Source organism: Schistocerca gregaria, unplaced genomic scaffold, assembly GCF_023897955.1.
Source record: "Schistocerca gregaria isolate iqSchGreg1 unplaced genomic scaffold, iqSchGreg1.2 ptg000719l, whole genome shotgun sequence".
In the NCBI taxonomy this organism is placed as follows: domain Eukaryota; kingdom Metazoa; phylum Arthropoda; class Insecta; order Orthoptera; family Acrididae; genus Schistocerca; species Schistocerca gregaria.
Window position 1 is genome coordinate 435066 of NW_026062096.1, and position 24333 is coordinate 459398.

General features: G+C 38.4%; 1 protein-coding gene across 5 annotated transcripts in view; it reads left to right on the plus strand.

Annotated features, from left to right (window-relative positions):
- LOC126320376 (mucin-5AC-like) overlaps positions 1-24333 on the plus strand; it is a 168066-nt gene that overhangs the window by 20610 nt on the left and 123123 nt on the right. The window contains exons 1-3 of one of the 5 annotated variants that reach the window (XM_049993821.1): positions 6451-6468; positions 7297-7433; positions 7596-7655. The exons of 1 other annotated variant lie outside the window; for it this stretch is intronic. In XM_049993821.1, coding sequence (XP_049849778.1) covers positions 7346-7433; positions 7596-7655 — 148 coding nt within the window. In that variant the 5' untranslated portion in view covers positions 6451-6468; positions 7297-7345. Of the gene's footprint in view, positions 1-6450; positions 6469-6958; positions 7013-7101; positions 7434-7595; positions 7656-24333 lie in introns of those variants that run through there. 3 more of the 5 variants (XM_049993819.1, XM_049993820.1, XM_049993823.1) reach the window with 3 other exon arrangements.

Sequence of the window (24333 nt, forward strand, 5' to 3'; positions counted from 1 at the left end):
GGGACTCCTCAAGAGGGCAGGCGCTCTACGGATCGGGGCGTAGAATGTCAGATCCCTTAATCGGGCAGGTAGGTTACAAAATTTAAAAAGGGAAATGGATAGGTTAAAGTTAGATATAGTGGGAATTAGTGAAGTGCGGTGGCAGGAGGAACAAGACTTCTGGTCAGGTGACTACAGGGTTATAAACACAAAATCAAATAGGGGTAATGCAGGAGTAGGTTTAATAATGAATAGGAAAATAGGAATGCGGGTAAGCTACTACAAACAGCATAGTGAACGCATTATTGTGGCCAAGATAGATACGAAGCCCACACCTACTACAGTAGTACAAGTTTATATGCCAACTAGCTCTGCAGATGACGAAGAAATTGAAGAAATGTACGATGAAATAAAAGAAATTATTCAGATAGTGAAGGGAGATGAAAATTTAATAGTAATGGGTGACTGGAATTCGAGTGTAGGAAAAGGGAGAGAAGGAAACATAGTAGGTGAATATGGATTGGGGCTAAGAAATGAAAGAGGAAGCCGACTAGTAGAATTTTGCACAGAGCACAACTTAATCATAGGTAACACTTGGTTCAAGAGTCATGAAAGAAGGTTGTATACATGGAAGAACCGTGGAGATACTAAAAGGTATCAGATAGATTATATAATGGTAAGACAGACATTTAGGGACCAGGTTTTAAGTTGTAAGACATTTCCAGGGGCAGATGTGGACTCTGACGACAATCTATTGGTTATGACCTGTAGATTAAAACTGAAGAAACTACAAAAATGTGGGAAATTAAGGAGATGGGACCTGGATAAACTGAAAGAACCAGAGGTTGTACAGAGTTTCAGGGAGAGCATAAGGGAACAATTTACAGGAATAGGGGAAAGAAACACAGTAGAAGAAGAATGGGTAGCTCTGAGGGATGAAATAGTGAAGGCAGCAGAGGATAAAGTAGGTAAAAAGACGAGGGCTGCTAGAAATCCTTGGGTAACAGAAGAAATATTGAATTTAATTGATGAAAGGAGAAAATATAAAAATGCAGTAAATGAAGCAGGCAAAAAGGAATACAAACGTCTCAAAAATAAGATCGACAGGAAGTGCAAAATGGCTAAGCAGGGATGGCTAGAGGACAAATGTAAGGATGTAGAAGCTTATCTCACTAGGGGTAAGATAGATACTGCCTACAGGAAAATTAAAGAGACCTTTGGAGAGAAGAGAACCACGTGTACGAATATCAAGAGCTCGGATGGCAGCCCAGTTCTAAGCAAAGAAGGGAAGGCAGAAAGGTGGAAGGAGTATATAGAAGGTTTATACAAGGGCGATGTACTTGAGGACAATATTATGGAAATAGAAGAGGATGTAGATGAAGACGAAATGGGAGATACGATACTGCGTGAAGAGTTTGACAGAGCACTGAAAGACCTGAGTCGAAACAAGGCCCCCGGAGTAGACAACATTCCATTAGAACTACTGACGGCCTTGGGAGAGCCAGTCATGACAAAACTCTACCAGCTGGTGAGCAAGATGTATGAGACAGGCGAAATACCCTCAGACTTCAAGAAGATTATAATAATTCCAATCCCAAAGAAAGCAGGTGTTGACAGATGTGAAAATTACCGAACTATCAGTTTAATAAGTCACAGCTGCAAAATACTAACGCGAATTCTTTACAGACGAATGGAAAAACTGGTAGATGCGGACCTCGGGGAAGATCAGTTTGGATTCCGTAGGAATGTTGGAACACGTGAGGCAATACTGACCCTACGACTTATCCTAGAAGCTAGATTAAGGAAGGGCAAACCTACGTTTCTAGCATTTGCAGACTTAGAGAAAGCTTTTGACAATGTTGACTGGAATACTCTCTTTCAAATTCTGAAGGTGGCAGGGGTAAAATACAGGGAGCGAAAGGCTATTTACAATTTGTACAGAAACCAGATGGCAGTTATAAGAGTCGAGGGGCATGAAAGGGAAGCAGTGGTTGGGAAAGGAGTGAGACAGTGTTGTAGCCTCTCCCCGATGTTATTCAATCTATATATATTGAGCAAGCAGTAAAGGAAACTAAAGAAAAATTTGGAGTAGGTATTAAAATTCATGGAGAAGAAGTAAAAACTTTGAGGTTCGCCGATGACATTGTAATTCTGTCAGAGACGTCAAAGGACTTGGAAGAGCAGTTGAACGGAATGGACAGTGTCTTGAAGGGAGGATATAAGATGAACATCAACAAAAGCAAAACGAGGATAATGGAATGTAGTCAAATTACATCGGGTGACGCTGAGGGAATTAGATTAGGAAATGAGACACTTAAAGTAGTAAAGGAGTTTTGCTATTTAGGAAGTAAAATAACTGATGATGGTCGAAGTAGAGAGAATATAAAATGTAGACTGGCAATGGCAAGGAAAGCGTTTCTGAAGAAGAGAAATTTGTTAACATCGAATATAGATTTATGTATCAGGAAGTCGTTTATGAAAGTATTTGTTTGGAGTGTAGCCATGTATGGAAGTGAAACATGGACGATAGCTAGTTTGGACAAGAAGAGAATAGAAGCTTTCGAAATGTGGTGCTACAGAAGAATGCTGAATGTAAGGTGGGTAGATCACGTAACTAATGAGGAGGTATTGAATAGGATTGGGGAGAATAGAAGTTTGTGGCACAACTTGACTAGAAGAAGGGATCGGTTGGTAGGACATGTTTTGAGGCATCAAGGGATCACAAATTTAGCATTGGAGGGCAGCGTGGAGGGTAAAAATCGTAGAGGGAGAGCGAGAGATGAGTACACTAAGCAGATTCAGAAGGATGTAGGTTGCAGTAGGTACTGGGTGATGAAGAAGCTTGCACAGGATAGAGTAGCATGGAGAGCTGCATCAAACCAGTCTTAGGACTGAAGACAACAACAACAACAACAACCTCTTCTATCTGCTCTTCTTCATACTTTATGCATATGGTGGGTGGAAACCTCTTGCAGGTTCTGAATTGCATATAGTGAGTCTTTTTGAGGTTTAATGTCAGTGAGTTGGCTTTAAATCATTTATTAATATCCATAAAAATATCAGTAGCAAATCTTGCCAGAACTACTCTCAATGTACTATTTATTGCAATACTTGTGTCATTTGCAAACACAACGAACTCTGCTTCTGGTAGTGTAACTGATGAGAGATCATGAATGTACACAAGAAAAAGCAATGGCCCTAAGATGGATCCTTGTGGGACACCACATGTGATTTCTTCCCATTCTGATGATGACTGATGACTTAATTCACTAGTCCCTTGCATTGACACCCTTTGTTTTCTGTTAGTAAGGTATGACTTGAACCATTTTGGAGCACTGCCCGTGACACCTAGAATTCTAATTTATGTAAAAGGATGTTGTGGTTTACACAATCGAATGCCTTTGACAAATTACAGAAAATACCTGCTGCTTGGAACTTGTTCTTTAATGAGTTAAGTACATTTTCACTGTAGGAGTAAATAGACTTTTCGATATTAGAACCCTTCAGAAATCCAAACTGTATTCTTGATAATATGTTATTTGTGGTCAGATGGTTGAGCAGCTGCCTGTACATAACTTTTACTAAAAATTTTCAGAATGCTTGCAAAAGTGAAATCGGTCTGTAGTTTGATGGTATCTCTTTATCCCCTTTCTGGAATAGAGGCTTAACATCTGAATATTTCAGCCAGTCAGGAAATGTCCCAGTTATAATTTACTGGTTACACAAGTAACTTAGAATTGTACTAAACTCACAAGAATATGCCTTAATTAACTTTGTTGATATTTCATCATAAACACTAGAATGCTTTGTTTTTAAAGATTTTATTGTGGAAGTTATTACTTTTGGTGAAGTGAGTGACATATTCATGTACCTGAAGCTATTTGTAAAGGCTAGTTTCAGATATTCAAGGGCATTATTTACTGATGCTAATTCCATTCTATCAGTAACGGATATAAAGTACTTGTTAAATAGATTTGCCACACTATGCCCATCTGTTACTAATGTCTCATCTACCCTTAGTGCTATTTGCTCCTGTTCCTTTCTGGTTCTACCAGTCTCCTCATTCACTATATCCAATATTGTTTTTATTTTGTTCCCTGACATTGCTAACTTCTTCTCGTAGTGCATCTGTTTAGATGTCTGAATTACTTTTTTAAAAATATTTTACAGTATTCCTTGTATTTAGCTAAATCATCAGCATTTTTGGTCGAACAGATACATTTTTCTTTTTGTCTTACAGGAAATCTGTATTCCTTGTGTTATCCATGGTTTTATTATAGACTTCTGTTTAATTTGAGTAACTTTTAGAGGAAAACAGTTTTCAAACATGGTACTGACATTGTTCATGAATGTGTTATATTTTTCATTCATGCCATGAGCACTATAAACAACTTTCCAGTTCATATCTTTGAGCAGTTTTCTACGACACTCTATTTTCGGTTGATTGAATACTCTCCTGTACTCAGATTTAGCAGTCTTGATAATCTGCTTAGAATTTACATCTAAAAGAAGGAGCTGCATGTCATGATCTGATAGTCCATTTATTACAGGTTTTATTATATGATTGTGTTCCTTCTATAAAAATGTTATCAATGGCTGTCCTTGAGGATTTAGTGATCATAGTTGGAAAGTTTACAGTGTGAGTTAGATTGAAAGGCAACATTACTTACTGCAGTGAATGTTTACTGGATGATTACATTACAAAATCTGTTTTACAGTCACCAGCAATTAAAATTTCTTTGTTTCTTCCTGTTAAATAACCCGAAAGAACATCTAGATTATTTATGAATAGATTATAATTTCCTGCAGGTGCTTGGTAAATAGTTACTATTATATAGGATCTGTTATGGAACTCTAGTTGTGTTGCACATGTTTCTAGATGCTGCTCTAAACAGAATTTATTAATGTCAATGTTCTTGAATTTATGGCAGTTTTTAATAAATGTGGCAACTCCTCCTCCATCCATATCTACTCTTCAAAAGTAGGAAGCTAGCTTAAATCCTGAAATGTCTAACATATCTATACCAGTGGTCACTTGATGTTCAGAGAGGCAGATTATGTCAATTTTGCTAGATGAATTCATTTCATCGATACAAATGAGTAGTTCATCAACTTTATTTCTGATTCCTGGAATGTTCTGGTGTAATAATGATAACTGATACTGCATACTAATGGGATTATAACTACTTTGGTGAAGATGAACTGAAAGTTTCTGATTACTTTCTGTTAAACATTGTTTAAATGGAGGCTGTATGCTAAAATCTGACTCCTGTTCATCTGTTTTTTCTCAGACTGAGTGTGTCTGCCAATCTCGCTTAAAACTCGTTTTCTACCCCCCTTCCCTATCCTAAAAAAGGTATCCCTCTGACACCAGTGATCACTGGTATTTTACCACTTGTGACAGGGTCTCTCCTTAAGTTATTTGCAATCAACCCAGACAGTTTTCCCTTCCCTTTCCTATTGAGGTGAAGGCCATGCCTTGTGTAGTTCCACCTATCGATAGCATCCACAAGAATCTAACCAATATGGGACCCTATATCTGTCCTAAGCAGCCACCTCAACTCGAAGTTCACCCTCCCTACAAATGAGTTCAAATGAGGCCGATCATGACGTCTCAACACAGACACAAATCCCACACTCGTATACTTTGTTGCTGATGCTATCTTCACCATGTCACTCTCTATGGAATGTTCAGAGTCTCTGTCAATGCTGTTTCCCGGACCACCCACTATAACCACGGCATCCTCCTTCGTGAAATCCTTGCATAGAGAACCTATATCCTCTGTTACCTGACCCAGATCTGCACTAGGCTTGAAAAAGTTTGTGACCTGGTACTCTGGACCTAGATTTTCCTGCAGTAGTTGGCCAACACCTCTACCATGGGAACTACCTAACAACAGAACTTTCTTTCTCTTTACAAATTTCCCTACCTTTTTCAAGTCCTTGAAAGCTTGTTGTGCCCTTTCTACAGCTTTAGCTAAATGAGGCTCATCCGATTCTGACTGAGGCAACAGCTCAAATCTATTTTCAAGATTTATCACAAAGCTGTCTGATGCTCTCCTTTGCCTGTTCCCCCGATTACCTGTTACCACTTCCCACTTTCCAGGACCTCAACAAGCACAAACCGATGCAAGAAAAGGTGTTCAGCAGTGGCTGTCTTCACTGACGACATCTTTCTGTGAATAGGGCATAGAAAAGTTGGTTACCCGCTATGAAAAATCTCTGAACTATGTTGATAACTACGTAGAAAAATAGTATAAGAAATGCTCTTCATTGTAATAATAAATTTTGGTTTGAAAAGACGTTTTTGTCCCAAACGGGACTTTCTCACTGGGCATGTATGTTATGTGGTAGATCGTCATACTTGATGTAAATAAGCTTTAAAGCTCTGACATGCAAAATTTTATTACTCCCGCCAGTAATGTCTGTGACTTTCTTCATTGAATGGCACAGACGAAACTGTAAGAATATTTCCATAATTTCATGGAGGTAGGTCATACGCCAATGCATAATTTACTAATTTCTGAGCATAAATGAGGCTCATCCGATTCTGACTGAGGCAACAGCTCAAATCTATTTTCAAGATATATCACAAAGCTGTCTGATGCTCTCCTTTGCCTGTTGCCCCTATTACCTGTTGACACTTCCCAGGAACTCAACAAGCACAAACCCATGCAAGAAAAGGTGTACAGCAGTGGCTGTCTTCACTTACAACATCTTTCTGTGAAGAGGGCATAGAAAAGTTGGTTACCAGCTATGAAAAATCTCTGAACTATGTTGATAACTACGTAGAAAAATAGTATAAGAAATGCTCTTCATTGTAATAATAAAATTTGGTTTGAAAAGACGTTTTTTCCCAAACGGGACTTTCTCACTGGGTATGTATGTTATGTGGTAGCTCGTCATACTTGATGTAAATACGCTTTAAAGCTCTGGCACGCAAAAAAATATTACTCCCGCCAATAATGTCTGTGACTTTCTTCATTGAATGGCACAGACGAAACTGTAAGAATATTTCCATAATTTCATGGAGGTAGGTCATACGCCCATGCATAATTTGCTAATTTCTGAGCATCTGTGACCATGCTTTCTGTACTTTCTTTATATCAAGAAGGCAACGATATTTTCATCACATGTACTCCGTGACTGGAGAACAGATGAAATTTGTTGTTCCGCTTTGGAAGTTCCTTTTAGCTATGAATAAATAATCAGTTTCACGTTTGACACTATCTCCTGATTGTTATTAATAAGTGTGAAATGTAAGATAGTAAATAATGTCATGCTTGCCAGTCTTTGTATTGCTTTTGGAAATTAAAGGTACAAACGTCAAACACTGACGTCACAGTAAGCAACTACTGCTGTGAAAATGGCTACCGAGGAAAGTCCGTTTGGTGCTTTTCTCGAGAAATCATGGACAGAATGGTACGAACACATTAAGGATGGACAAGTTTCGAGTAAGTTGAATAACCCTAGTGCTGACTGACGTATATAGGCAAAAATAACTGTTTGGGAATGTGTCTATAAGAAGTGCGCTTAGAAGACAGATCGGTAGTAGTAATGCAGTGTGTTGAGACCTTGTTTACGTTTATTTAACATCATTAAAAATGTTGTCGCAGGTGATGAGGAAGAAACTCCTTCAGGACCATCGGGAGACTGTATGCGGCTTCCGAAGGAAGGTAATGCAACTAATTTTATCTGTTCAGTGTGTGTTGTAACAGGTTGTGCTGGGACATAGTGTGTTAACTTGTGCTCCATAACTAATGATCCGCTCTTTGTGTTTGTTGTTCTGTTGGATAATACCAAGTGTGGTAGGAAGTAATTTATATTAAAATCGACGATTCGGTGAATGTCACTGGAGGAAGTAGGAACTCGACATTTGTTATTTACAGTACCGTAAAGTTTTAGTATCAGTATGGGTGTAAGTTACAGAGTCCTAGGGATGTTTAATGTATTTTACTGTACTGAAGCCAGAAGTATTGTATGTGCCTTGATAGTATTTCTTTCTGTGTAGCTTTCTTTCGGTTAACTGCTTCTGGCAAAGATTGAGTCACCTATTTTGAGTGCGCTTTGGGCATTTTATTTAATGCAGGACAGTAATATCTGGTTTGGTACAGGTTTCGTTAATTTGAAAGTTACATGTTTGAACCATTAAATTCTAAATAGGCCGTATTTTCATCGATTATTTTTCTCTAGGTTTCGTCCAATTATGTGTACGGTGTCAGCCGAAGGTGTTTAATGTTTAAATTGAGAAATTATTTCTCGGTGTTGTAGATTATCAGAAAATGTTTGTATTGAGCTGTGGAAAAGATGTGTGTAGAAAATAACTGTATAGTGTGGGGGCGGGGGGGGGGGGGGGGGGGAGATTGACATTGTTTGTGGGAGTAACTTAAGCAGCTTCTTTCTCATTCCTGTGAGATGTAACATTTTGCTCATGGTTAGTTTTGAAATTGGTTTTACAAATGTGAGACATGTTTGTTTCATTATGTCATTTGCAGTTCTAAAATTTTTACTTCCGTTGCAGTCCAAATAAATTTGTGTGTATGTATGTGTGGTGATGTAAATGTAAACTGTGTGAATGACTGCCAATGCAAAGTTTTTGTAAGTGTAATGCATTATTGATATGATGAAAGTTAAGTGTGTCGTGTGAATAGATGGTCCATGTTAGTAGTGTTTAAAGTTAAAATATGAAGAGGTGTTGTGCAGGGTTTTTTTTAGTGTATTGGGTATGTATTCTACATGTGTGTGTTTCTGCTGCCAATTTTGTAATTTCATGGCCAGTGTTTTGCTGCAAATTTGTAAATCATGTTAGTTATTTGTGCTACTGGTATTATGTCAGTGTTATTCCAATCTCCCTCCTACTGCTTATAGGAATTTTTTTCTGTTAAGATATTTGTTGTCATGTGATATGGAATGTTGAGCACATATACTAGATGGGCATAATGGTGCTTGTTGTGAAACTTTGTCATTCTAAATTGATAATGGCCTGAGAAGTCAGCAGTGCTGGGATATGTTAAATGATAATGTCTTGTAAAATAGGCCTATAGCTACCATACAACAATCCTTTTCAGAATCCTTTTAGTGTAAACTATTTATCTGTTGTTGGGGCTAAAATATGGGAAACAGATGGTTGATTAAGATGTGGGTAAAGTGAACTAAAGAACTTGCTTTAAGTAGAGGATAGCCTTAGGACATCTAGAGTTATCCTTATGAAAGTGATGTTTGGAGGAGTCAAGTTGTATAATAACTGTGTTTTCTTGGGGTTGAAGCTCTTTTCTTCCGTGTTTGCTTTAACGGGAGGTATGTTTTTAGATAGTGTCTGCCTTTAGCAAAACACATTTTCTCTTTTTGAACCCAAACATGTTCCACTGCAGTTGCAGCATCTTCAGTGGGCTTTTGTTTTCCACCTTTTAAAGATAAAGGGTGTTCTTTGCTGTTTTTATACTTGTAGCTATTAGTTTTTTTAATTGTAATTATAGATATTTGAAAAAACAGATTACGAATTCATACCTTTTTACCACATGGTGTGGTTTTTCTGATGTGTTGTGTTTCTACAGTGACCATTGTTTTGCACAGTTTGTCATCTGCAACCATTTATACTTTGACAAACTATGCAAAAAAAAAAGTCACTGTAGAAACACAACACATCAGAAAAACCACAATATGTGGTAAAAAGGCATGAATTCATAATTTATGTATTTTTCAAATATCTGTAATTACAATTTAAAAATTAATAACTACATGTATACAAACAGCAAAGAACATTCTTTAACAGAAGGAAAATAAGTCGACTGAAGATGCTGCAACTGCAGGGAAACATGTTTCGGTTGAAAAACAAATGTTTTGCTAACGTACTCTATTCAAAAACATACATATTGTATGTGTTTTCCTATCAGTATTGGAAGAAAAGGCTGCTCGGTGGATGCTGGATTGTTCATGGGTCAATATGTGCCGAACAATTTATTTGCATGACTACTATGGACTCAATCCTATGACAGTAATCATAGTGTGAGGCAGTTACTTGACAGGCCTAATATTTTTGCTGTGGTAGTATAAATCTTCATTCTGATTTGCACAGTAGTTTTTGCCAAGAGGTTTTAATATTTCCACAAATTTGTTATTCATGTTAAAATTTCCATTATATGAAATGTAATTATTTGCAGTTGTTTAGTGTCAGCTGTATGCTATATAATTGTCAGTGACAAGGCCTTTTGGATCAATAGCAAGGCATGAACTGCAGGATAAGGTAAATTATAAAACACTTACCTTAGGGTCAAGAGGAATGTTAGATACGTTGTCAGCCTTGGCCAGTGATGTAAAGTTAATGGCTCATATCGCATCACTTTATCCTGTGTATGTTCAGTTTTTTTGTTAGCTGATGAAGCCATGGAGTATGAAGTTCAGGGGGGGGGGGGGGGTGGACTTAGTTGTGGTGACAGATCGATTTGTAACTCAGCCCGAGGTATAAATTTGGTTGGAATCCTGGGGGGGGGGGGGGGGGGGGGATATGACATACTGGTTATGGTGACAGACTGATCTGTAGCTTACAGTCGCTACACAATTTGTGTTTGTTTCACATTTCCTGTTGCTGGTCAAAGGTTACAGCTTGTCACACTCTTAAAAAAATGTGTACAGAACCAATGTCTTGAGAAATGCTTTGAAATGTAAGGCAGAGGGTACTTTTTATTGCACTGCACACTTTAGTATAATTGTTGCCAATGTGTGCAATCTTTGTTGAACATCTTGTGTGTGTTTAGCCAAGAATTTGAGAGAAGGGAAATTCATGGCAGAACTTGATTAAAAGAAGGTATAGGTTAATAGGACATCTCCTAAGGCTTCAAGGAATAGTTAGTTTAATGGAAAGAGGATGGGTTAAAAACTGTAAGAGATTGTAAAGATTTGGCTGGAGTAAGCAGGTTCAGGTGGATGTAGGCTGCAGTAATTACAGAGAAGTTTTGGCTTGCATAGGATATGCTTGGGTGGAAAGCTGCATCAGACCAGTCTTTGAGCTGATGATCACAAGCCATAAGTGAAAATACTACTTGAAGTAGTGGCTTTCAGTTGTAATGGATTTCCTGCTGTCCTAACATTTTTATCAGTTGCCAATATTTATTGTAGATATGCCTTAGTGTTTGTGTGTGTGTGTGTGTGTGTGTGTGTGTGTGTGTGTGTGTGTGTGAGAGAGAGAGAGAGAGAGAGAGAGAGAGAGAGAGGGGGGGGGGGGGGGGGGGAGGAATGTTTTATACCTGTTGAAATGATACTTTTGCACTTTCAGTAGGAAAGGCAAAAATGAGAATGTGCAGTAATTGATAATGAGGGCTTAGAATATTCAATGTGATTATCACCTCCGTATGTGGCACTTTGTTTCTGGTGCTCCAATTGAATAAAGTGTGCAATGTGCAGTGGCTTCAGTATTCCTTTTATAACTAGAAATACACAGTTATGTGTGCACTTGTTTTGGCATCAACTGAAATAAATCCCATTTTCATGTTGGATAAATAATTTATATGAAAATGTAGATGTAACATTAAATTGATACTGGCAGGTTTCATTGTTTTCAGGGAAATTGTTCAGATATTAAGCAATAAAGAAACACATCCTTACCTTATTGATGAAATCTGAAGACTAGACTGTTTAGTATATTTTGTAGGTCCTGCTGTAGACATAATTTGAAATCAAATTTTGGTAGAGGGGGAGGTGATTGTTTTTCTGCCAAGGAAATGTAATGGTACTGTAAAAGACTTACGTGATATAGGTACAGTAATGAGTAATGCTGTAGTATGTAATGTCTCTGAATGTTCTTCTTTGACTTTCCCCGTTCCACTATTGGGTTGGCATTGTTATATGGGTTCTGGGAGTGTTAGTGACAGTTGGTGGCTGGATAACCCTCCTGGCACCACTACTCTCCTTGGCACAGAATGTGTGTAACGCAACTGTTTGAATCTACAGTAAATCTCGTGCTCAAGTGTGAGAACATTTTCTGAATGTTTATAGGCTTTTGATGTGAAGTGGGGTGTGGGTACCCATCCGCCAGCCCACCAGCCCTTATTGTTAACATCTGTGAAGAGGAAAGGCAACTGAGGAGACAGATTCTGATATCTCCTTGAATATTTTAAAATTAAACGAAAAAGACCTTTCTCTATTAATAAAGAGTGGTGTAATACGGAAATTGCCAATCCCTCATCTTGCTACTGGAGTGGCAAATATCAAATGAGAAATCTTGTTGATCTTCACAAAAAAGTTCTCTTTTGTGTATTTCTTATTTTTGTATAAGTGCATTTAGTATAACTGCGAAAATTTACTAAATATTGTTGGTTGAGAATGAGATTTTCACTCTGCAGCGGAGTGTGTGCTGATATGAAACTTCCTGGCAGATTAAAACTGTGTGCCCGACCGAGACTCGAACTCGGGACCTTTGCCTTTCGCGGGCAAGTGCTCTACCATCTGAGCTACCGAAGCACGACTCAGGCCCAGCACTCACAGCTTTACTTCTGCCAGTATCCGTATCCTACCTTCCAAACTTTACAGAATCTGCCAGGAAGTTTCATATCAGTGCACACTCCGCTGCAGAGTGAAAATCTCATTCTGGAAACATCCCCCAGGCTGTGGCTAAGCCATGTCTCCGCAATATCCTTTCTTTCAGGAGTGCTAGTTCTGCAGGAGACGGATACTGGCAGAAGTAAAGCTGTGAGTACCGGGCGTGAGTCATGCTTCGGTAGCTCAGATGGTAGAGCACTTGCCCGCGAAAGGCAAAGGTCCCGAGTTAGAGTCTCAGTCGGGCACACAGTTTTAATCTGCCAGGAAGTTTCATTGTTGGTTGACTTCGTTACGAAAAATAGGAAAAAAAATGTTTTAGTTCACTCTGATATACATTTCATGCCATAAATATCACAGAAAAAGAGGTACATGGGAGTCTTTCTCATTATTAAGGCCTCGACTTTGTATCTTCAGTGTACATAAGAATATAATAATATTTTTTTTTTCATTTGTGAACTTTTAAAGAATTAAATGTGGTGCTAAAGCAGCTTATACTCCCTAACCTATACAGTTTTTTCCTAACAAGTGATCTATTCCTTAAAAGTAATTTTCTGTCATACTTGGGTCACTTTACCCTTTGAACCTCTCTGGCATTTCTCTACTACCAGATACGTGCTTTTGCTCCGCTTCATCTTGATAAGATGGAAAGTATGTGAATAAGCTGCAACTCTCAAAGTAGCAGACAGGAACATACTAGCCAGACAATTGTGTAGCTTTTGGGCAAAATTCTCCATTTGGAGAGAATAGCAGTCTCCTTGTTCATATATGTTGTGTTGGACAGTTTGTTGAAAGTGCTATAATTTGATATTGAGGTGTTTTCCAGACTAATTTGATAACATTTTATGTTATTGTCTTCAGGTCAGCCCCTAGATTTGCCAAGCCTCTAATAATAAAGGAGTATACTGTTGGTTTTTAGTGTGTGTGTGTGTGTGTGTGTGTGTGTGTGTGTGTGTGTGTGTGTGTGTGTGTACACGAAACTGCACCTTTAATTTGCTTGTGTGGCTTTCCCATATTTCTGTATAGTTAGTTGTCTTTTTCTGTGTCTACATAAGAATAGATAAGTGTGAAAGTTCATTTGCAGCTAAATTTGGTAAAATGTATTTGTAGGTGATGTATTGTGTTTTTAATTGCTGTAAAATTTGTGTTCAGGATGGATTAAATAACCAGTCTGAAATGGGACATAAATAATAAAAATTAGACAGGTGGTGATGGCATCAGTAGAAAATGCATGCATTGCTTTTGTCAGATGTTTTGGTGTAGTGACCAACTGTGTCTGGGCATATGTTTCATTGATGATGATTTTAAGTGAAGCATCTATTCAGTTGATGTGAAATCCCTGTGGTTTGCTGTGTTAAGTGATCAGTGATGCGCCTGGTTAAATTTAGCCAGTCTTCATTGTAAGATTGTCATTTAGTGTTAGAAATAGTTGAGGGACCATGTATTTAATATTGGAAACGGTCTAATTCAAGATAGTCTGCGTAATTTGCATTGACTCTCATAAAGTAATTTTGTAAGTGGTACTCTCAGTTGAGTAACTTAGACTAGCGGCATACTATGAAAGTTTAATTTCGCAAAATATTTTATGTTCTAGGCATCTGAAGGTGTTAAAAGTTTAATTTGTTGTTTTTCAGTTACTAGTTCATTGCAGATTTCTGCCAAGTATCACTTAATTCTCAGATTATTCATTGCTGTGGCATATGGTGTTATGGTAAGAAAATCTTTAAGGTAAGGTGAAGCTTACTGACGTGTGAAGCCATATGATAACAAAATTTCAGTTAACTTGTATTTAACAAAGAAAATGAATTCCTGGTGAGGGTCTGCATTCAGGAACATTGTGAATCATTGCCTAAATTAAGTGATGGTTTTTTGAATCACATTTTTACTCTTGGAATCTGGAATCCTCAATTTTGTCCGTTTCTGTCTTTGTAATTTCATGTTCTGTTCTTGATATGCAGAACATTGTTTCTCAGTGGGGAAGTGCAATGTGTGTGTGTGTGTGTGTGTGTGTGTGTGTGTGTGTGTGTGTGTGTGTGTGTGTGTGTGTGTGTGTGTGATATAATATTGAATTTAACAACTTTTCAGTTAAATTCCTTTGCATGTATGTTTCTTTGTGAGGGGAAATATGAGAGACACCATTTCTTGATCTGTGTGGGTTGCCTGAAAGTGTAGCCCTCCAACAGTTTTGTTGTATTTGCTTTGCAGTTGCAGTAAACACCTAAATTTCCACAAGGAGTCTGCCCAGTAGGTCAAACCACACAAAGCTTATTAGAGTACCAAATGTTTCTAGACATGCATATAACCTGAAATTCTTTAATCTGCATGTGATCTCTCTCTCTCTCTATCTCTCATAAGATACAGTATAAGTATCAGTTGGCTGTATCTTCAATGAATCCTAACATGTGTAAATGCTCAATGCTAAAAAGCACTGTTGTGTTATAAAATTTACACACCAAAAACTATTGTCTTTGGATGTTTCATTTTAAGTAAATAGAATGCCTAACAGTTCACAGAATTGCCAACCACACAATATATGGCCATTTAAAAAAGCATAGGAAAGAAAAGAATAACCAAAAAGTGAAATGAACAGTTTATGAACAGTGATCATTAGTTTATTTTTTAATTACATGTTAATTGTCATGAAGTTGGTGATTTCTCAACTTTTCTCAGTGTGGCCGATAAATGGTAGGCTTCCAGGTATTCAGCAGAATAGTTGTTTCCATTTTGTGCATAGTATTTTGACTACTGGTACAGTCTTCTTCCTCAAGTGCTGTGAGTTTAGTTACTTGGACTTGAACTGGACTGTGAAGTATTAATGATACTGTAAAAGTTGAATAGGCTCTGCTAAAAAAAATAGTGGCATGAGGTCCACTATAGTTCAACTTGGTCAGAGTTCAGGCAACAAGTACATATAACGTCAAAACTCTCAGCACCTTAAGATGACCAGTTTGTCTGCCAAAATATTGTGCACAGACTGGAAACATCACCAAATACTTTGAAGACAATCATTAAAAATAATTGATGTGGTGAAAGAGGGGAGTTTTTGGAAGATTGAGTAATTGTAATAATTGCAGAGGTCACTCGGTATGCAAGCAGTTGTGTATGTCGGCGTATGTTGAACATCAAATAAACTTGTGAGCCATTGGTATTTATATGTTCAAAGTTACTGAAGTTTCTTCACACTCGAAAATTTGTCTTTAACTGATACATGTAGCTGGATTCGTACAATTCACAATAGTATTAATGAGGTATACAAACTTGTCTTACACTTAAATTTGTCAGTAGTTCTCTCCTACATTCCAAATGACACAAATTCCCTACTACTCTTCACAATTAGAAAAAGAATGTCTATGAATATCTGAGATGGAGCATAAAGGTTGTCGACTTCTTCGTTGGAGAGCATACTGTGATGGAACTTAGTGACACACTAAAACTGTGTATAATGTGACCCTTGCCTTTTGTGAGTGGTATTTTTCGATTGTACTTACGTAAATTTTAGTAGATGGGGACTGACACATCTAAGTATTCACTTGAGCTGTGATGTGTCCATAAACAGTCAGTAAGAATGTTAACAAAAGGTGTATCTTGATCCAGCTTAAAATTTTAATCTGTTGAAGGCTCATTTAATTGTTAACTCCATTATGGAGTAACATATTCATTACAGTAATTCTTCTGAATGGAAATTGTATTAAATAATGTAAACTGTAAATTGAATTAAATAAATTACTTGCCTACAGCATGTATATTTGTCTTTATGTGACAGTTACAATCAAATAATTCTCATTAACAAGACTATTTTTGCTCAGAGATTGTGGGGCAGAGATGGTTATTTGAGCCAAACTGGAACCTTTGCCTGGTCGCTCGCTCTCTCTCTCTCTCTCTCTCTCTCTCTCTCTCTCTCTCTCTCTCTCTCTCTCTCTCTCTGAGACAAACATTGAGTTCGTAGCAAAAACCAAATACTGTCTTCATCATACTTCAAATCTGTTTTTCAGTGAGTTTCTTGGACCTGTTACATAGATTGGCAGTAGTTTTCACCATAAATGAAAACATCAACAGGAGAAGAAAGTCGTTATGAAAATTATTACCTATGTGGAGTTTACATTTGTGTTAAAGGTAAAAAGTCAGATGTCATACCAGCAATAATATAGGTTTTTAAACCAAAACTGCTTACAGCAGTACATATGTGAGTAATGAAAAGTGTCGACAAAGTAAGGTCCTTTCTGTATTAAGCGTAAGGTCTTAAGACTGCATACTTATATTGTTGTACAATTGAGCTTTTGAGTGCGGTAAAATCTTGTTAACTTGCTTCTAGGACCACTAGTTGAAGGATGTATTGAGCAGAGACGGAATTTTCGGCTTCGTGACGTGCACCTTGTGTAATATGTAAACATAAATTTGCAGTTGTGAAAGTCATTCCAGATGCTCCAAGAAGAAATTTAAATATTTAATTCATTTCCACTGTAAAGTAGGAACTACTTTCTGGGGACGAAGGAAACAACAAATATTTTAAAATATTTACAAAGTCTCTTCCACTTCAGTTTGTTTTGGGATTTTAGCATAGCTTTCTATGTGATTAAATTTGTTTAGAAGACAGTTAAACATATCGTGGTAAAGCTTACAGTGTCGAGGACTCAACACAGGTTGAAATTTGCATTTCAGCTTCATCTAATCTTCAACAGTTTGCTTCTGGAACATATGTTATTTCATTTATGTCCAATATCTGAGATGTAAATACATTGGGCAGAAACAGTTTTCAAAGGTAAATGTTGCTGAGTTTATCTGACTTCTTGATGTCTGTTTTAAAGGTCAGTGGCATCATGGGTCCCAACCTAAATGTGTAAAAAGTGGAATATTCTGCTGTACATACTGTTAAGAAATGCACCCTTGTGAAACTGGTTTGTATTAGTTTTAGTATTTGTGTGTTCATAGGCTCAGGTTTGCTGGTCATATTATAAAGAACAAAAGAAAGTTCCATGTCAAGCAGAAAAGGATTACACATGGTCAACAAGAATTGCCTAAAAGCAATTGTCATATAGTTTCCTTTGATTGTTTGGTGATTAAATTGTCTCAGATAAGTTACATATTGAAGCCTCATTACGTGTGGTCATGGGTATACTCGCACAGCAGTTTTCATGAACTTCTTAGGCAATGGAAGTTTGGAATAGATTGAGGACATGCAGTTCATTTGTCCTGTCAGTGTTGGCATGAGAGAAATCACTACTACCTTTGCTGGGTATTCCATTGAGGCAGATTCCTTTTTTCTTTGTAAGTTGCCACAAAAGACCAAAAACATTTAAAGTTCATCAGCAACAGATCTGTTGCATTTATAATATAGTGTGCTGTCAGAACACCATTTTTTACAGGCTATAACCTGATATTCATGGCTTTTCTCTCTCTGCTGATTTATGTGATGAAAAATTTTAGCTTTTCTTTAACGTACCCAGTGAGTGACGATATGCAGTAACATTTTGTTAAGGTGGCTGTGGGAATTTTATGCATCATATGCATAAAATTCTCTTGTTTCATTATGTTCACAATTTCTAGTTTGCTTCAATTGTCAGTCTACATGGTAAAGGCTCGTCCACAAACGACGATCTGTCTGTGCACATCACATGCGCGCAAACAGATCGTTGTGTGTGGCCAGAAGATTTGCACCAACTTGAGGTGTGTGCAAACCTGGAAGGTGGAGTTGGAGGTTTGAGCGAAACCTCTCAAATCTGTGGGTTCAAACCACATCTGTGCAGACAAGTTGGATCGTGTGGACAGGAGATCGCAGAAAATCTGGCACGAAACAGCTGTTTGCTCAAACTAGTGTTTGTATTTGTGCGCACAGGGCATTAAAATGGCTGAAACTTGTCAGTGTTCTCGAGAGTTTGCAAGTGAATTCATTGAAATATATAGAAACCACCCATGTTTGTGACTGAGACAAAAAGACAGCAGCATACAATGCTCTAATTGAAAAATCGTGGGCAGTTGATGCCTCGGCAAAGAAACAGTAATAAAATAAATTCGTTGCGAACTGTTTACGGAAAAGAGTTATCTAAAGTTCAGATATCTGGAAGATCTGGTGTAGGGGTAGATAAAGTATACCAGCCAATTTTATGGTGTTTTCATCTGCTTGGCTTTCTTAGGTTCGCCCTGCAACTCTCTCGGTAAATTTACGTGAGAAAACTGCTTTCACTTTAGCAGGCACTGTCTACCACATTTTGACCACTTTCTCTGTTGCCTGCGGTTGGTCTGAATGTTTTTTGCAACACAAGTTGCGAACACAGACCACAACAGAACTTCCTCCATATTATATTTCAAAATAACTGAATTAAATTTTTGACGTTTGCGGGGAGCGTAATCGCTTGCCACTGATATTTCTTTTCACACCGACAAATGGTGGGCGAGTAGTAGATTGGGGTTTGTGTCGTGTGAACACACCACATTTGCAGCGATATTTGGCATGTACAGACATCTGCACCGATGTCTGCACAGACAGATCATTGCGTGTGGACTAGGCTTAATTGATGCAGTTGTAATTTACTGTATTTATTAAATAAATTTCCAGCTCAGCATGTTGACCAGCCTTCAGTTTATGGTAGTTTGTAACCCCTTTATAAGTAATTTGACCGAGCGAGGTGGTGCAGTGGTCAGACACTGGACTCGCATTTGGGAGGACAACGGTTCAATCCCGTGTCCGGCCATCCTGATTTAGGTTTTCCGTGATTTCCCTAAATCGTTCCAGGCAAATGCCGGGATGGTTCCTTTCAAAGGGCACGGCCGACTTCCTTCCCCATTCTTCCCTAAGCCGATGAGATCGATGACCTAGCTGTCTGATCTCTTTCCCCAAAACAACCCACCAACCTAAGTAATTTGTTAAAGATCTTATATTTTGCCAGAATTATTTCACACCTCCAGAATATTTCACAAATCCATTGCAGCAAGTTCTTGATGTCATTGTAAATTGCAGGAGTTGAAGTTTCCATATCACTGAATATCTCCTATTGCTCAAATCCATGTTGTAAAGCTTTTGGTGGTGGTGGGGGGGGGGGGGGGGGGGGGTGACTGTGCAGTTGCAACAAGGTAGGTGGTTGGAAAAATACTGCTTCACCTGCGTAATATGTGTGGTCATCAGTTAGGAAATTCCACTTGTCTAGTTACCAATAAAACATTTTTTGTGCTACCTGCTAAGTCACTCATTTTGTGTTTATCTTTTGTGGACACACTGAAGCTTCCTGAGAATTCACCACTGGTGGAGAGGGAGCACATCTTACATGAGAAAGAGGCTTTTTAAATGGAAGATATTTTGCACTTGTAAGCAGCTGAGTTACAGATTAGCTGTGTGTGGGAAGGGGGTGGGAGAGAAGAGTGCATTCCTGTCATTTCGACAAATGGAGCAGTCGTGATTTGGGATGAGTGGACTTTGGGCCTCATTCTGTTGATCAGTGTGGTGGTAGGGCACGTAAGATACTAACAGCACATTTGATTGGTGCCAGATTGTGGAGGAGCAAAATGGTGCACTGCATTTAGAGGGTCATTTCATGTCAAGGGCATCCCATGTCTACCATGATTTGAGGAAAAACTGTTGTTGGCAACAAAGTGTTGATTGCAGGGGTCACAGTCAACGACTGCAGATTCTAACAGTGATTAGTAGGAAGACAATGGAGGGAATATTTTCAGTCCATTGGTGGACGACTGGTAAGTAACACTACAGTTACCAACCATCTTGCTGTGGGGACGCATAAGCCATTCTCACACGTCACATTGCTTTATTCAGTCACGAGGTGCAAGGATAACAACTGTAGAAACACTGTAATTAAGGCTTGAGTTGAGGAAGAGGTTACCTGAACTGAACATGCCAACTTAAAGTACATGTTGGCATCTGACACTGGTCTGGTATGATTATGTTCGGAAGCCATGAGAAATGCGTCCTGCTCTCAAAGGGCACTGTTTCAGCAGATGGAGGAAGTAATTCCAGTGTGAAAAGACATTTATAGATGTGACACATTAGCCATTTTCTCTTACTGATAAACTTTACTGTAACCTTCTGTCCTATTATTAGCATCTCTTTATTCACCTGCGACTCTGTGCAGGTGACTGGTAACTTGACAGTGTGGACCCTATCACTTGCAGATTATAAGAGTCGTTCCAGTAACACCTAGTGTAAGTACTGTTGTTGAGGTGAAAGAAGGTGCTGCATGCTAGGTGAAAGGGGGTGCTGCATACTACTAGATCTTTTAAAGATTGTATTAATGGACAGGTTTCTATTAATGTAAATTCGTCACCATTGAATACTCTGTATGCTCTCACAGAATTTTTTGTGAAGCTGGAGTGAAAAAAAAGTGTTGTACTTGGTAAAGTGTGTATGGTCAACCATTATCATACTTTAATCATACTGTAGTATGTTATAGGAAGTAAATATAAACATTATGCTACTGCTTTGTATCACATATTTCAAAGCAATTGATAGACTTGAACTTCAGAAAGTTTGTTAAGGTTTCATGTTGTAAACTGTGCACCAAAAATTAAACTACAAGCAGCAACGTTTGTCCTCTAACCCATCGTCACCATACTTAGCAAAAAGCAGTACAAATAGCTGTGATTAAAAATGTACACGTAAGTATATGCAGCTATTAGTTTGCATATCCCTCAAAACCAATCCAGATAAAGAGATTACATACAGGCAAACATATTCTGATCAGCCAGAACATTATAACAACTGACTTACTATAGACATAAACCTGTCCAGGTGATAGCAGTGTCACCTGGTGAGGAATGACTGCTAGTCACACACCTATGGTGCACGTAGGAGCAATGAGCATGCTGTCTGTTTGTGTAGAATGTGGAAGGTGTGCAGTCTGACTTTGATCAAGGGTAGACTGTAATGTACCGGAGACTTGGCACAAGCATTTCGAAAACTGCACGACATATCAGGTGTTCGAAGAGTGCTGTGGTGTCTTCAACACGTGTCAAAATGGTGAAGTCATGTCCAGGCGACAGGGTTGGGTGGCCATCCCTCATTACAGATGTCAGCCACCGTAGGCTGGGCAGATTGTTAAAACGGGACAGGCGACAAACTGTGGTGGAACTAACATTGGACTTTAATGCTGGGCAGAGTAGAAGTGTCAGAACACACAGTGTATCAAATACTCTGAACTATGAGCCTCCACAGCCAACGTCCCCTGCGTGTGCTGTTGTTATCACTTCAGCATCAGCAACTATGACTCAAATGGGCATGAGACCATCGGCACTGGATGTTTGCACTGGCAGAGCATTGCATGGCCTGACGAATCCCAATACCTTCATCATAATACCAATGGGAGGGCACGAATCCATCATCTTACAGAGGAACAGCTCCTTCAGGCCTGTACGACGGGATGGAGACAAGTTGGCAGCAGCTCCACTATGCTCTGGGGAACATTCACATGGATCCAGTTGAGCTCGTAGAAGGCACCATGACTGCCAAGGAGTGTTGCACACTGGTTGTTGACAATGTAAACTCCTTCATGGCAATCATGTTTTGCAATGACAGTGACATTTTTCAGTGAGATAATGCGCCGTGTCACAAGGCCAGGAGTGTGATGAAGTGGTTTGAGGAACACATTGGGAAGTTCAAATTGATGAACTGGCACCCCAACTTGCCATATCTGAAACAGATTGAACATATCTGGGATGTGATTGAATGTGGCGTCAGATCTCATTGCCCCCTCTCTGGAATTTGTGGGAATTTGGTGAACTTTGTGTGTGTGTGTGTGTGTGTGTGTGTGTGTGTGTGTGTGTGTGTGTGTGTGTGTGTGTGTGTGTGTAGATGCAGGGCTAACTCCTTCCAGCAGTGTACCAAGGCCTCATTGCTTCCATACCACAAGAAGTCCCTGCTGTTATCCGTGCCAAAGATGGACATACTGGCTATTAGGTAGGTGGTCATAATGTTCTGGCTGATCAGTGTGTACAGAACTTTTAAGTTCATATTCAGAGATTTTTATGTCCAACTACAGGAAACACTCAAGAAGAAAATTGAATTAATTATGAAATCATGGAAGAGTAGAAACCCTCTTATGGGTATAATGAAATTTAAAGTAAGGTCCGGTGCACCATGCATTTGTGTTAACCAACTGTGCAATGTGTCTTTAAGGTGCTCTGAGTTTCCTGTTTGTATTCAGAAGCAGATATTACAAATTAGTAAAAAGCTCTTTAAAAATTTAAAATTGGAAGCTAGTATCCTTGCTGCTAGTGTTAAAAGAACTGAGGTAATGTATTAAAGTGAATGCTACAGGCTTCAGTGTGATCACAATATCCATTGTTGCTAACTCTGAAATGACAGTTTATTTTGCTTAGTTTTATTCTGTTGACTCCTGTGGTATCGTATTTTGGAGTAAGTTTGTGTATTCACAAAGAATATCCTGAGCACAGAAAGGACCTTCAAAACATTCTGCAATCTCTTTGTGGACTTATTGCACTATATTTTTGAAGCAGCTTGGAACCAACATTGCATCCTCGTGCATAAACTTAATCATCTGATAGCTGCTTCATGATAACTATAGCTGTCAACTAGAAGGCTGGTTTAAACACACATGCTTTACTAAGCTATATCTTACTGCAAATACAATGTTTCTGACCTTTTAGTTGATTAACACAGCCAGTTATAAGCTTATCTACAGTTTATTCTGCTGTAACTCAACATTTTTTGAAATAAACAAATCATTGCTGTAGTTAAAATACGCTGTTAGCACAAAGAGCATCCTCGTGTGAACTGAGGATTGAACCGTGGACATTTACGTTTGCAGTCTGTCACCCACTGAGCCACCAAGTCTATGGAATCATTAAATAGGAACTGCAACATTTGCTTCATGAACATTAGACAGAAGAAATATTGCTGTTGAGTAATGAATTCATATTGCTGTTGGATGAAATTTTCTTAACTTTGGATTGTGCTGTAGGCTTCCTACAAAATTGAAATATAATTTGCTGATTTGTAAACCTTCAGTAGAAAGACTGCCTTTTAGAAAGCTCCTTTTGTTGTATAGTGATTCTTTGCAATGGTGTAAAGACTTTGGCTGTAATGTTGTTCATTTACATATACTGTCATATATAATCTGTTTTTGCTACGTCTTTGTTAGCATTCGATGAATTATGTAAACGCTCATTCTTGTGCAGAGGAACTTTGACTCGTGATCAGACATTTACGGTAAACTAAAATACATTGCAACAGTGACACACCACGAAATCACATTTCTTACTACAGTAACTGAATTTTATGATGTTCGTAGAAAAATCAAAAACTAGGACACTAATGAAGCAGAACTTCCAAAATGATGGAGCAGTAACACAGTATTGACTGTCTTGTCAAGAACTTAACTTTTTAACATAGTGAAGTGGCAGTTTGTCTTGTATAAGTTTGCTTGCAAAGTGTAGATATGGATATTCCAAAAATTGAGGTTGCTCCATCAGAATCAACTAAATTATCTATTTGAAAGTAATTGGTCTGTCATTTTACCCTATATATTTAAGACCTTCTCAGTGAGAGTTTTGAAAACACACAGATAAAAAGGTGATTGTCCATGTGGAATGAAGTACAGCTTACATTTGGATGTTTGACAAAAGTGCGCACTTCATGATACCCTCAGACTGTACCCATGTCATCACATCCCAAACTCCCCTTGCCCATCCAACAATACTTCTCTCTCACCCCCCTCCCTCCCTCTCAACCCCTCTCCTCATCCCATTATCCTTCGCACTTTCTTCTCCCACCACTTGTCCACCGATTTTACTTCGGCTGTACGGCTGTAATTAATACACTGCTATCCTGCACGTTAAAATTGGTGCTACTTTTGTGCAGCC